The sequence below is a fragment of the Rhinatrema bivittatum genome, chromosome 12 (genome assembly GCF_901001135.1).
Source record: "Rhinatrema bivittatum chromosome 12, aRhiBiv1.1, whole genome shotgun sequence".
In the NCBI taxonomy this organism is placed as follows: domain Eukaryota; kingdom Metazoa; phylum Chordata; class Amphibia; order Gymnophiona; family Rhinatrematidae; genus Rhinatrema; species Rhinatrema bivittatum.
In genome coordinates, this window is record NC_042626.1 from 40,786,943 (window position 1) to 40,802,281 (window position 15,339).

Here is a 15,339-nt window from a genome sequence, read left to right on the forward strand (position 1 = left end):
TCTTTCAGCTTTTGGCAGCTACTCTTCCCTTGGATTTTTAGCTAATGGCAGCTATGAATTGTACTTTTTTGCAGGTGGGCGATATTGTGTCTGTGATTGACATGCCTCCAAAAGAGCTTACCACGTGGTGGAGGGGAAAGCATGGATTTCAGGTATGAAACAGTTATTAACTGCAAATTGTTCCATACATACAAGCATGTGTCCAGGGGAGCCCAGTGTTTATGTGCTACGTCTAAGAGACTAGTTTAGATTCATAGGTATTCTCTTCTTGGATAAAAACTCTGTAAAATACTTTCACTTGGCACAGTCTGAACTTCCTCTGGTAGATTAACTCCACAGAATTAGAAGAACAGTTTATAGGTTACAGGTTATATTCACTCCTCATATCAGTGTAGCAGAAAATAAAGAACATGATCCTTCAAAATGTTTGGATCAATTGCATATAGCCAAATGGTAGCTTGAGACTTCCTTTTCTTCCAAATAGACTCCTTAATTTACATCTCCTGACCCAGAGTCTTCCAAAAAGTTCCATAATCAGTTTCCTTAATAACATACAACGCTGAGTCCTTTCACTCTAAATTCTTAATGCCGTTCTGTTTCCAGCAGTTCTACTGAAAACACCACTTCTCTCAGCAACATCACAGTAAATCACTGCTACCAACTGCCCACCAGTAAATAAACAAATGCCAGGTTTAAATTTACCATGCCTCAAACAATTTCACTCATTTCGGTACCTCAGATTTGTAAGGCCTTTGATATATTCCATTTTTTCTACTTCAGTTTCCATGCGCCCTTCCTCCTTTTACTGTTCTCCAACCCCCTACTCTATCATCTCTCTCCTGTTGCTGTTCAAGACCAACTGGGTTCTTCCTGCTAGGTTCGTTAAGTGTACCTGAGAGCTCCATTGCTTCTCCCCCAACCTCCATTCCTCCAGTCAGGTGTGTTCTCCCTTAACCTCCCAAGGACTCATGGGAGATGCAGTCCGTAGTTCTGCCATTTTTTTTTCCAACTCTGTTTTCCTGAATGACATCTCTCTTTATTTAAGGAATTGTTTTAATTTATGATTTGTTGTTTGAATTAAGGTTTGATGAATATGTTGTACCCCACACCGATCAGGGTTCACCTGCGTGTATGGTTAATAAGAATGAATGAATAAATAAACATACCATTTTTGTTGCCCCTCTTTTCTTCTGTGAAAGTACTGGGATGAGAGGAGTCCAAGTCATTCTCATCGTACCAGGTAAAAGGGTAGACAGAATGGTAGGGAGAAAATAGTATGCTCACCTGTCCCAGAGATCATAGAAGGAAGCTAAGTATACATCTCTCCCAAAGTGTAAAGATATTAAATGCAATGGGATGCACACACAGGTATCTTAGACTAGTTTCTAGGGAAGCTAAATATATACATAGTACCTTTGATACAGTATCACATTGCTTATCAGCTATTAAAGGTTGGCTGTCTGGCAACGAACTGGCTTTAAACCAACTCCTGATACAAGGTTTAAGTGACATCATCAACAAAGGTGCAGTCCTTAAATGGTTCAGATCTTTCCTGGATAATAGGGCTCAGTCCACATCCTGGGCTAACAAATTATCCCCACTCAAAGATGTCACCTATAAATTGCCCCAGGATTCAGTGCTATCACCAGTCCTCTTCAACATTTGAATTAGTCTGATTTGCGACCTCATCCAGTCCTTCAGCATTGAGAGCCACTTTTTTGCTGCTGATATCCAACTCTGCATCAAAGTAAGATCAAACCAAACCTCAGCCATCATGAATTTTAATCGCTGTCTAATGGCTCCACAAACTCAAACTCAGGCCCTCTGAGTCAGAACTACTCTGGCTAAACAGATAAGGTCGCCCTCTACTACCCTTCCCTCCTTATTGGGTACTCCCCTTCAGCCAAAAAATTGAGTATGAAGTCTGGGAGTCCAACTACACTGCAACCTCACAGTGGAAGCCTACATCTCAAGGGTGGTAAGGATCTGCTTTATGCACCTGCGCCAGATTCTCCAGCCTCAGAAGTTTTCAATAAATATAACCTGGCCAGCATAATATATGCTGTAATCATGAGCCAGATGGATTATTGTAATTCTGCTCCGTGGTATTTCACAGCACAATGTCAAAAACCTCCAACTGCTACAGTGTACAGCTGCTAGAATTCTGGTAGGAGCTAAGTCATCTGACCAGCTAAGACCTGTCTTAAGATAATTGCACTGGCTTCCAGTCAGAGACAGGATTCAGTTCAAAACTCTGCTTTGTCTTCAGGTGTGTAAACAATATGGCCCTTGATCCTCTCTCTCCCGGCTTCTGTTCTGTTACACTCCACTAGAGATCTTTGTTCCTCCCAAATGACCCTACTTTCCTCTCCCTCCACTGACTTCTGTCAGATTAATCTGTATTAGACTTCATGCATTCAGTTGCTTTGCACCCATACTATGGAACTATCCTTATAGCAAGAGACTTCCTACCTCACCTTTAGGAAAAGAGCCAAAGCCTGGTTATTCAGCCAGGCCCTCCCCTAAATTTCATCAATAATTGTAATAACTATGACAAGGGTGGCAAAAGAAAATTCCCTTATCCTAGGCACTTGGTTGCTAGACCTTTCCATCCATAACCAGACTTTACCCAGAGACATTCTTCCATTGCACTAGGTTCCTGCGCCCCCCCCCCCCCCCAAAAAAAAATATATATATTTCAGCATGATTATCTTTCAGTGCCTTGAAGTCCTATTCCATCTAATGGACTTCTCTGCTTCCAACCCTCTACTACTTCAAATGACCAGTTTAACTCCCTGCTACCTCCAGTCATATCTCTGTATGCCCGCTTTGTGTCCTCTAAGTTGATTGTATATTGTACATTATTGTAATAGGAATTTAACTCTAATTCTGATTGTAATCTGGCTTGAGACTAGCTTAGAAAAGGTGGAATATCAAATGTTTACAGGTAAAAAAATAAATAAAATCAATAGTAAAGTGTAGCGCAAAAACACATGAGGATCCTTTAACGTCAGATGAAACTTCAATTATTGTAATAAGTGCCAAGCAATGCTATTGTTTAATAGTCAATTGTAATGAGAAGAAACAAACGTCGGTCCCCCAACACGGACCGTGTTTCACCGTCTGCTTCAGGAAGGACAAGAGCCCAAACTAACGAATGACTGTGTAGCAAAATATTAGCAAAGCTTGGCGTCTGAACAACGTGTGAGATAGTCAAAGCAGATAAAAAATGCTAATAATCATTCCTGGGGCTCCACAAACATTAGATCAAGAGTTAAAAAAAAAACAAAAAACAGAAGAGCCCGCGGGGTAAAGAGAGAGAGAGAGAATGAGCCTGAACACAAGCAAGACATGGAAGTTTAGGAAGATGGAGATTCTGGTTTTGTAAAGATTTATCTTGGATAGCCTCCCTTCTGTTTTTCAGTTTGAAGGTCGTTGGATGCCAGTATCTCCTCATGTTCACAATCTAGGCATTATTTTTTTATTCCCCCCTTTCATTGTATGCACAAGTGAATGCAGTTGCCAAAAGTGCTGCCTTCAAGAGGGGAAAGTGTGTGTGTGTGATTACATGCAGGAGAGACAGAACGAGTGTGTGTGATTGTATGGGGGTGGGGGGGGGGGGAGGATTGTATGTGAGAGAGAGGAGAAAGAAAGTGTGCACCCTTCCCACCCCAACTAATTTATCACAATCTAAGGGTGACTGGAAATCAAAAGTTCCCAGGTATAGAGAGCATTTTTTTAAAGAAGTTTTAATTATTGGGTGGTGTTTAATGTCTGCTATTTTGAAATATTTTATTGGTGTTACATCAATTTTTTTTAAATTTTCCTATGAGTTTTTAATTATAGATTGTTTTTATTTGTCAGCTGCTTTGAAATATGTATGCTTTTAATTGGTATGGTTTTACTATTATTAAGATTTATATTTCTTCATTTTGTTGTTTGGTGTTTTCTGAGGCATGGCAATATTTCTGTTTTTCCATTGTTGCACTGCATACAGAGTTTGACTTGTTGAGGTTTCCAGTTTGTATGCATGTTTCTATTTATACTTTTTTATGGCCACTTTATTCTTTATTTGGTGAGGTTCTATATGTGTGACTGAGGTGAGGTATTTTGATAGCTAGCATGTAGTTTCTGCAAATAAATTTATAGTAGCCTGGCCTGTTCTGTCTTTCTAATGGGGGTGTATTGATGAGGCAGGAAGGAGTGAGAGACTTTTTTTTTCTTCTCCTTTTTATAATTTTGTTTTTAACATGAGGACAAACATATTGGTTTGTTATATTTTTATATAACACTTGAATTTTTTAACTGAAAGTCAATTAAAATTGATATTCAAAGGTTGTGTGAATGGAAATTGGCGGATCAGGGTGCTGACCAACTTGGCTCTCGAAGACCAGAGTTGCGTACCCCTGATTTTAATGTTGGTACACTACTTCAAATAGGCTGCCTACCCCTGCTCTAGAGATACAAGGACATGAATTTTCAAAATTTCAGCATGTCATTAAGGCAGAACCAAGGGAGGAAATGTAGTCATTCTAGGGCAATTAATCGCAGAGTTTGATTTCTAGCCACATTCTCTTAGACACTTGAGATTACTATAGCTCAATAAATTGTCTTTAACAAAATAGTTGTTATTGTCCTTAGTTTTTCCAGGTTACCCTCCAAAGTTGCTCATCTCCCAATTCTGTAACGCCTCCGGCAGATCTCATTTCTGTAGCATCTTGGTGTCTGATGTCATCCATTGGGAGATCATGAACCAGTATATATAGGGAAATCGAATCTTTGGGCTGAGAGAAATTTCCAGATCTTGACAACCTGCTGGCAATCCTTCGCCTATTGGCATCCCCAAGGATAAAGCCTAGAAATCTCTGGCAAACCCACTTTGATGATGTCATTATCCATCAAGCTGGAGGACATTACAGCTCCTGCATTCGCAGAGTAGACCCTCATCTTCCCTTTAGGCTTAACCATCCAGTTCAGCATGTTTTTAGATGTCCCAATGAAGCTTGGCAAAGCACCACTGCTAGACCACTGGTAACTCTAAATTTAGGAAGGGTAATTTTTTATAACAGCCTACATAGGAATGAAGTATATGTGTAGAACGTTCAAGTGGACCTCTGCCCTAATTTTCAAAGCAGAGTTGCATGCATAAGCCCATTTTGAAAATTAACAGGCATGGGCATAGCCTTGCACAGCATACGTAGGGAGCAGGTGTAAATGTATATGCAGACATTTACATGCATACTTTAAAAAAATCAAAGTGTGTATGTAATGGTTCCTTGTCTCAACTCTGCCCCTGGGAATGCCTCTTTCAAGTATGCCTAAAAGTATATTCAAAATTGTTTCTGCATATGCTTTTATTTATACAACCCTACTGAGGTAATTTTCAAAATGTCTTTCTCTATCAACAAGCATGAATTAGTCATAAAGTGTGAATGATGTCATCCAACACTGTCAACACAGAGCTCAGTAAAGACATTACTGAGCATATGCATGAATTCCCATATCAATTTCAAATAAATCCAATAATTTCAAGAACTAAACAAACACAAAATCATATAATCTTGATCACACCATGGAGTTATCAACACTAAAATAGACTCTGTGAATCTTTGTTTCAATATCTAAATATAGATTATGTGAATATTTTGTATGTGAATATTTTTATATCATCTCAAAGTGACCATCATATACCTCAGGTGGTTCATCAATTCTGAATATAACACATCCAATATTAGGCTTGAAGGTTTATAATCATCAGTTACTTATTCAAGATGTGCTTTTGTTATTTTTTGTTGGTATTTATATGTTACTCAACAGTCACTTAACTTCAAGGTGCTGTATTGTCCACAACTTCCTCATAACACTAATTTCTTTGCTTCTCCATGCATATCGTTATGTTCTAGTGTCTTCAAGACACTAGAACGTAATGACTGTCTCAGTGTCTGTTGTTTTTTGTTAAATCATTTTATTTGCATTTATAAAATTTCTAAAAAAAAAAAAAATCCTCTTCTACTCATTTAGGCAGACTATTACCAGATACACGGACAGGCTTGCTGACACCTTAAGTAAAAGTTACTTGATTTGAAACTTATGCTTTGTGGTTCCCCTTTTGTTTGTTTTATATATGCATTTACATGCCAGTTTTGAAACCGGACTTGCATACGAGGTCCGCTTTGAAAATTAGGGCTGAAACCTGTGTGTGTACTTTGAACATGTGGACTTTAACCCTGTGTGGGCTGTTATAACATTATAAGGGTTTGATTTACCAAGGCTTTTCTCCTAGTCTGTCTCTAGTGGGAAAAATGCTTAGTAAATGAGGCCCTAAGGGTATAATAAAATAAGCTTTCTTTACTCTGCCTATATATGGTATTGGATTGTGAGGTGCTAGTTACCATGGCAATTAACAGAACCTTGGTAACCTCTGGATATGTCTTGAAAAAAACAAACAAACAATTCTCTGTAACTAACCTGAAAGGAAGCACAATCCATGTGTGAAAATATGAGTATTCTAGATCCTGCCTGACTGAAGCCAGGTTGGATTCCAAACCCAAATATGTTTCAGTGGATCAGAAAGAACATAAGATTCTGCCATACTTCGTCAGACCGAAGGTCTATCAAGCCCAGTGACCTGTTAACAACAGTAGACAATCCAGATCACAAATGTCCAGCAAGCTCCCAAACAGTAAGTACATCTCAATAATAGTATCAGCATGAAAGGTAAAAATGTGAGGTAACAGCTACCCCCACCACCCCTCCTCTTTTGTTCAAGGGGACTTTTTATTCCTTTTTTTTTTTCTTAACTAGATTTCCTATACCCCTGATATTGTAACTAGAGTAGGAATGATGGAGTATTATGTACTGGTCCAGGTGGCTAATGTGGGACCTGCTTTAGTGTAAATCCTCAGCCCCCCTGAGGGAACTGATCATCACTACAGAGAGAAGGAAAAGTAAAAGGGCCTTTCTCCTTCTCCTCTATTAATGATTGTAAGCTGATTTTCCTATGATCTTGTTAGTATTAAATCTTGATTTGGTGTTACCCCACATTTTACACTCCTCCCGTTTTGTCCTGTCTGCTGACCCGTTCTGAATGTTGGCTTGGGTTTCTCTTTTGCCACTGTCTTTACACACTGTTTGAGGGATGATTACATATGTATTCTGATACAAATGTTTTGTTTTTTTAAATTTAATTAGGAGCATGGCTTTTCAGTGTAATGGCAAAAATTACACTAACATAACACAGTTGAGTGTCTAGTGCCACAGGGCTGCAGAGAGTTAACTTATCCAGTAGTCTCCAGATAACATTTATATAAGAACATAAGATTTACCATACTGGGTCAGACCAAAGGTTCAAGCAGCCCAGAATCCTGTTTACAACAATGTCCAATCTAGTCACAAGTATCTGGCATGTCCCAAAAGGTTGAACAATCCATGTTGCTTATCCCAGGGATATAAGCAGTAGATTTTCCCCAAGTCTACAAAAATAATGGCTTATGGACATTTCTTCCAGAACTTGTCAAATCATTTTTTAAACCCAGCTACACTAACATTTCACCATATCCTCCAGCAACAAATTCCAAGTTTAATTATGCATTGAGTAAAAAGTATTTTCTTCAGTCTTAAATGTATCACCTAGTAACTTCTTTGAATGTCTCCTAATCTTTGTACTTTTTGAAAGTGTAATCAACTGGTTTACATTTACCCATCACACTCACAACAGTTCACAAAACAGAATAGTGTCACGGTTGTCGATATTTACGTGGTGGTAGTAGTTGAAATAGAACTAACATACCATAATTAATCAACAGCGATTTTTTTTAGATGACCATCATATTTGGGTAAAATGTGTTTGGTAGGTACACATCATTCGGTGTGCTCCGCACATCTGATCATTGCCACAGTATTTAATCATCGGTCATTTTTTGATATTTTTTAAGTGATGCTATGTTGAAATAAATAATTGTGAGTGATGATAAAATATGTTTCACAAAATTTTTTCACAGTCTCATTAATAATAGTTTCTTAACTTGTATGTAGTCAGCCCAAAGAACTGATTTGTCAAGTTCAAGATGTAAAGACTACCGACACGGTCCGTGTTTCGGAAAGTGGGATTCCTTCTTCACGGGTCTAGTTACTGTTCCGATGTTCTTCCATTAATATTGCAGCAGGACGCGAACATGTCTGTAAGTTGACTTTCATAATGCCGAAGAACACCGGAACAGTAACTAGCCCCATGAAGAAGGAATCCCGCTTTCCGAAACACGGACCATGTCGGGCGTCTTTACATCTTGAACTTGACAAATCAGTTCTTTGGGCTGACTACATACAAGTTAAGAAACCATTATTAATGAGACTGTGAAAAAATTTTGTGAAACATATTTTATCATCACTCACAATTATTTATTTCAATATTGCATCACTTAAATATCAAAAAATGACCGATGATTAAATATTGAGGCAATGATCAGATGTGTGGAGCACACCGAATGATGTGTACCTACCAAACACATTTTGCCCAAATATGATGGTCATCTAAAAAAATCGCTGTTAATTAATTATAGTATGCTAATTCTTTCTTCAAGGTTACATTTACCCATTCCATTCAACTCAATATTTTATAGATCTGTATCATATCTCCCCTCAGCCGACTCTTGTCCAAGCTGAAGAGCCTTAACTTCTTTAGCTTTTCATCATAGGGGGCTCGTTCTGTCCCCTTTATCATTTTAGTTGCCCTTCTCTGTACCTTTTCTAATTCCTTAATATCTTTTTTGAGATGCGGTGACCAAAATTGCACACAATACTCAAGGTGCAGTCGCAACATGGAGCAACACAGAGGTGTTCTGATATTCTTTGTTATATTCTCCATTCCTTTTCTAATAATTCCTAGTATTCTATTTGCTTTTGTGGCTGCCGCCATATACCCAGGAGAGGATTTCAACATATTAGCCATAATCATACCTAGATCTTTTTCTTGGGTTGCAGCTCCCAATGTGGAATCTTGCATTGTGTAGCTATAATTTGGGTTGTTCTGCCCTACATACATCACTTTGCATTTGTCCATGTTAATTGTCACCTGCCATTTGGATGCCCAGCTACCCAATCTCGCAAGGTCCTCTTGCAATTTTGCACAATCCTTTTGTTATTTAACAACTTTGAATAATTATGTATCAGCAAATTTGATCACCTCACTCATTGTTCCCATCTCTAGGTCATTTATAAATATGTTAAAAAGCAGTGGTCCCAGTACAGATCCCTGGGGCACTCCACTGTTCACTTTTCTCCATTGATAAAATTGGCCATTTAGGCCTAATGTCTGTTTTCTGTCTTTTAAATAGTCCTCAATCCATTGCCTTTTATCCTATGAGTTTTTAATTTTCTCATGAGAGACTTTATCAAACGATGTCTGAAAATCAAGATACACCATGTCAGCTGGGTCACCTTTATCCACATTTCTATTCATGCGTTAAAAAAAAAAAATGTAGCAAATTGTGAGGCAAGACTCCCTCTTGGCTAAATCCATGTTGGCTTTGTTCTATTAAACTATGACTATGTGTATGTTCAGTAATTTTGTTCTTTAGAATTGTTTCAACCATTTTTCCCAGTACTGACATCAGGCTCACCGATCTGTAGTTTCCCAGGTCTCCCCGGAACCCTTTTTAAAAACAAGTGTTACATTGGCCGTGCCCCAATCTTCAGGCACTGTAGCTAATTTTAATGATAGTTTACAGATTATTAAGAGTAGATCTGCAATTTCATTTTTCAATTCTTTCAGCACTCTGGGATGTATACCGCATGGTCCAAGTGATTTGCTACACTTTAGTTTGTCAATTTGCCCTAGTACATTTTCCTTGTTCATTGAGATTTGTTTCAGTTCCTCTAAAATCATCACCTTTAAATATCACATCTGGCATGGGTATCTGCCTTTCCTCTTCCTCAGTTAAGACTGAAGCAAATAATTAATTTAATCTCTCCATTATGTCCTTGGCCTCCCTTTGTGCCCCTTTTACCCCTTCATCATCTAATAGTCCAACTGACTCCCTCGCTGGTGTTTTGCTTCCATCAGTGCACAATTGTTTTCTTTTCCTTTACGGTTTAGGTGCTGAATACATCTAAAAAATAAATGCTCTGAAGAATATGCACATTCATTTCCTAGGGCAAAGGATAAGAATATAAGAAGTGCCATTCTGGTTCAGACCAAAGATGCATCTGTCCCAGCATGCTGTCCTGATTGTTGCCAGTTCAAGTCACTAGAAGTGTCTGGAAGATCCCAAAGTGTAGATCCATTCCTTATTGCTTATTCCCAGCAATAAACCATGACTTTCACAAGTCTTTCTGATAATAGTTTATAGATTTTGTCCTCCAGGAGCTTGTCCAAACCCCAACTATACTAGATGTCTTGATCACATTCTCCAGCGGCAAATTCCACAGCTGTATGTTGAATGGAAAATACTTCTTCTGTTTGGTTTTAAATCTGCTTTTAGTTTTATGGAGTAAATAACATTTCCCTATTTACCTGTTCCACCCCACTCATGATTTTGAAAACCTTTTCATATCGTTTCTTAATTGTCGCTTCAAACTGAAGAGACCTAACTTGTCTAACCTTTCTTCATAAGAGAGCCATTCTATCTCCTTTATCATTTATTTTGCCCTTCTCTCTATAGCTTTCCTAGTTTTTGCCTATATGGCAAGTTTCCTCTCAAAATCTTTTTTGGCCTGCTTTATTAATATATTGTGCCAGTGTTTGTGCTCTTTTCTGTTCTCTTCATTTGGATCTGCCTTCCATTTTGTAAAAGATGCCTTTTACTGTTTAATTGCCTCTTTCACTTTGCCATTGAGCATGTTGGCATTCATTTGATCATCTTTCAACCCTTTTTAATATGTAAAATACATTTTATCTGGGTTTCCAAAATGGTATTTTAAACACTATATATACCTTATCAGATTTTTAACCCTTGTAGTTGCCCCTTTTTATTTATTATGGACTAATTTTCTAATTTTATCAGTCTTCATTTTTAAAGATGAATGCTACCATAGTATTGTTCTTAATATCTCTACCCCCACCTTCTACTCCGGGATTAGGTCAAATTTGAATGCATTATGATCACTATTGTTAAGTGATCCACCATCTTTACACCTTGCATCAGAATGCAAATTCGAGAAATAGATTCCCCTCTTGCCTGTTCTGTGACCAACTGCTGCATGAAGCAGTTATTTATAGCATCTAAGAACTTTACATCTCTCGTATGTCCCAATGGGACATATATCCAATTAATACTGTTATAATTGAAATCTCCCATCTTTACAGTGTTGCTAATTTTATTGGCCTGTCTAACCTCTGTTAGTATATCACAGTCTGTTTCTTCATCCTGAACATTTGGGTGGTAGTATATCCCCACTGCTATACTTTTCCCCATGACACATGAATTTCTCTCCATAAAGATTCCAGTTTGTGCAGGCCTGGATTTGTCAATAGAGAGAGGATCTGAATTACAGGATAGGAGAGAAAGCGGGGGAGGAGGAAGGTGTCCTTACCATGCCTTGGTCCTGCATATCCTTTCTAACCTCCTACCCAATCTGGCATACATACACACATACCTGGCCTATGCCTAGGGTGATAAAAATATGGGGGCAGCAGGCTGTCTGAAGAATTGCTGTATTTCACTTGTGCTGAATCTCTCTCAGCAGAGAATTGCTTCTTGATTTAGCTGCAGGGAACAGCAGGGGAAGGGTTGAGCCTGGAGCAGACAGAGCAAAGGGGGATAATATTTGGGAGGTTAGAGGCTGAGTGGGGGATCATTCGGGAGTTTGGAGAGGGGTGATGGTGGTGGTAAAGGGGAGCAGGGTTTGTGTGTGTGAGAGAAAGAAGTGATTGATGCTAGGTGTGTGTATGAATGCCAGATTGGGTAGGAGTTTAGAGAGGGGATGTAGGACCAAGGCATGATAGGGACACCTCCCTCCTCCCCCACTTTGTCTCCTACACTGTAATTCAGACCTTCCCTCTCTATTTCCCAGATTCTGAAATCTCCCTGCCTTGCTAAATCTCCCTTCTCCCACTTCCTGAAATCCTGCCTCCAAACCCTAATCCCAGGTTGTCCTTTTAGTGATCCTTCTCCTACCTCTTTTTCCATCCTCTCTCCCTGATCCAAAATCCCAACCTCCCTATTTTATCTTCGCCCTGTTCCTCAATTATGTCCGTCTCCTTTCTTCCACATCCCCAGCCCCCTCTCTTCCCTTCCTCCATCCCCAGTTCTCACTTTCCATTACTCAATCCTCCCTGTTCTCTTACCCACCCCTTCTCCTCTCCCCACCACCAAGATCTCCTCCCTATACTGATTCTTGATATCACTGATTCTTTTCATCATACAATAAAAATTAAATTCTACAGACACAAGCAAGTTTGGAAAAATATTTCTATAATGTAAAAGATGGAAATGTTTGTCAATGTACTTCAGAAGTTTCTGCTGCAGACACTTGTGGGTCTGTACCTTAGATCATCTTCCTGTTGCCTGATCTTATGGGGGTGATGGAAGAGATTACAGCACCGATAGTGCCTAGGGGCAGCAAAACCTACATCTGTCACTGAGTTTGTGCAGTTTGTTTCCTGCTTGACTGTATGCCATCCTTAATACCCCTCCATGGCACACTGGTTGGGAAACACTGTCATATCACTGATGTAACATTACTTGGAAGACCACTTGAACATTTTATTAAAATCTGAGGTATTTAATTAGACTCATTTCTTACTGAAAGTTACATAAAAACATTGGGTAGACCCAGTAGTCCATATCTTCTGTCTGCCCAGTATTTCTACGCTGGCATTTATTTTGTGGCTATAATACTTCACATTTCCTCTTCTCACCTGAGACTCTTAGCACGTGCTGCCGAGCATTGCCTGAGAACACGCAAATATTAAATTGCCAAGAAAATAAATTGCAGAATAAAAAGCTTAAAATGCTATTTAACTGCAGAAAAGTCAAGAAATTGCCATGGAGTAAGAAAACTGTGATATTTTGTAATTATGTTGAGTTCAAAATCTTCCAGCGGCTTTGCTTGTATTACTGTAATCTCCACTATCAGGGCTCCTGAGTATGATATATTTCTTCTGTTCTTTGCAACAGAGCAAGTTACAGTGTTGGAGATAGAAAAATATTTGAACAGGAATCTCACCTACATACTCATTCCAAGTCATTCTCTTGCCATGCCTTCCATCAAAAATTCTTCACTTTTGGACGACCTTCTGTTCATCAGTCTGTATACGTATTACCCCATCATTTTGATGTATTGCCAAATCCTTTAACTTCACACTAGGCTGTAACAGGACTTTGACAGTACTGGAGGGAAGAGAAGCTTCCATTTTAAAATAATGTGTGTATGTTTCTTATCTATAATGAGGGCAGTTCTCAAAGCTGGGCTCATTGATGCAAAGTTCATGTGTACTTTTACCCACAGACTATGCATCAATTTTCAAAGGGAAAGTACGAGCATACTTTCCCTTTGAAAATTGTCCAGGGACAAGGTACATGCAGAAATTTGCACCTATTTTTATCTGCAGTAGTTTTTTCTTTGAAAATAATATGCATAGATTTGGAAATGTGAATCTGCATGCACTGTAGCCCTTCCCATCCCAGCCATGCCATCAGAATATTATTTATTGGAGCAATGTTAGATGCTGCCCAGAGTGCTGTCATTTCCGAGTGGGCCAGTACAGTTTTGTTTGGGGTTGCAGATGAAAGGAGAGAGAGTGGGGTTTAAGAGGAGGCCACATATATTTTCCAAATTAGGGGGAACAGGATGCTCTTCAGGTATTAGGTTGAAATTTCTTTTATTTTTTATTTTTAAATCTTTTAGGGGTCTTGGGGGATTGGGTCTGCAGGCCTGCAAATTATTTTGTTTTGCAGCCACTTAAACAGCTAAACAGTTTTGTGCAAAAGTTTAGGCATTCTTGGTGAAATGATGTGGTTCAATAAATCTCTGAGTGAACAGACACTGACACAACCTCTACATGATACAAAGTTAAACATAAATAAATAAAATTTCCAGTGCAATACACACAGACACAAAAGCAAAAAAGTACTGCTCTAGAAAAAACAATATATTAATCTCAACACATGAAGTACAAAACTGAAGACTATACTTAATAGGGAAAATCTCAGGCAACTCTCACCGGAATTCAGTGGTTCACCGTTGATAATACTGAAGCTTTGACTGCCATCATAGGGAAAAACCCTTTCAATTTTTTACCTGCAATTTTAAACATATGTATGTTCAAGTATATGTGCAAGGCAAAAAACCTGTGCAGTACTTATCTAAACAAAGCCGATGGCAGATTTCACTATGACAGAATGACAGAAACATTTTGTCTATAAAATTTGTAGGAAGTATCTAGTCTGTCAAAACTTCTGCAGCCATATTAAACATCACTAATACTTGAAATTTATAGTCTCTTAGATTTTAGACCTTCATACTAGGCGTCATCAAACTGATGTATTTAAACATACACGCAGTTCTCCGCCTTATATTTAATCATCGGTCTAACCAAAGTGTCCACATCAATATCCCAGTGACGAATTCCTTCCTTTTTTTGAAATCATTTTTTATGCATTTAAAATGATTCTCAATATTTGCAAAAGAAACAAAAGTAATACTTATATAAATCCAAAAGAGTTAAAAACACCAACTCTGTATGCCCAACGACTATCCTTTCATGCCCTGACACGGTCCGTGTTTCGAACCTGAGGTTCTTCAACAGGGTGCCATTACATTAGAAGGTTTAATTCGATATCATGGCGTCAAAACCGGAATTGAATAGAGAGCCCAAATCTTGTAGAAGACGGATTGTCTTGTTTAGGGACAGCAACACTTGTTCTTGAAAAATTGCTGTGATTAGTCAGTTGTCCAGGCACGGGAAAACTTGAATCCTCTTGGTAAAGACTCTTAGAGCTGTCAGTAGGCCAAACAGGAGTGAACCAGGTTGAATTTTTCAATTTCTGGGGAGTGGTATTTACATGTATTACTTGCCCTATGGTCCTTTTCTGAGTAGTTAGATTGTTAGCATTTTATGCTTAGTTGGGTTTTCATATCTAGGGGTGTGGTTGGAGTGAGAAAAGATGGGGAAACTTAGAGGTATTAAATTAGTTACCAGGATGGATACATGAGGGTTTTGGATGGATACATGAGGGTTTTTTTGTGATGGTTCTTTTACAGTTTATAGCAAGGTTTGTAACTTATGGGAATCATTGTCATGCTGGGATGAAGAATATTTTACATTATTACTATTGTTTGTATCAGAAGTGTGGAATGGGGATCCTAATTAAATGTACTACATGGAATGTTGCTGGTTTA

At 38.5% G+C, this 15,339-nt stretch overlaps 1 protein-coding gene across 5 annotated transcripts in view; it reads left to right on the plus strand.

Moving 5' to 3' along the window:
- Nucleotides 1-15,339, plus strand: part of ARHGAP32 (Rho GTPase activating protein 32) — a 694,843-nt gene that overhangs the window by 487,824 nt on the left and 191,680 nt on the right. For 4 of the 5 annotated variants that reach the window (XM_029573155.1, XM_029573153.1, XM_029573154.1 and 1 more), the window contains one exon: nucleotides 75-152. In XM_029573155.1, the coding sequence (XP_029429015.1) occupies nucleotides 75-152 (78 nt within the window). Of the gene's footprint in view, nucleotides 1-74; nucleotides 153-6,484; nucleotides 6,683-15,339 lie in introns of those variants that run through there. The other variant, XM_029573157.1, reaches the window with a different exon arrangement.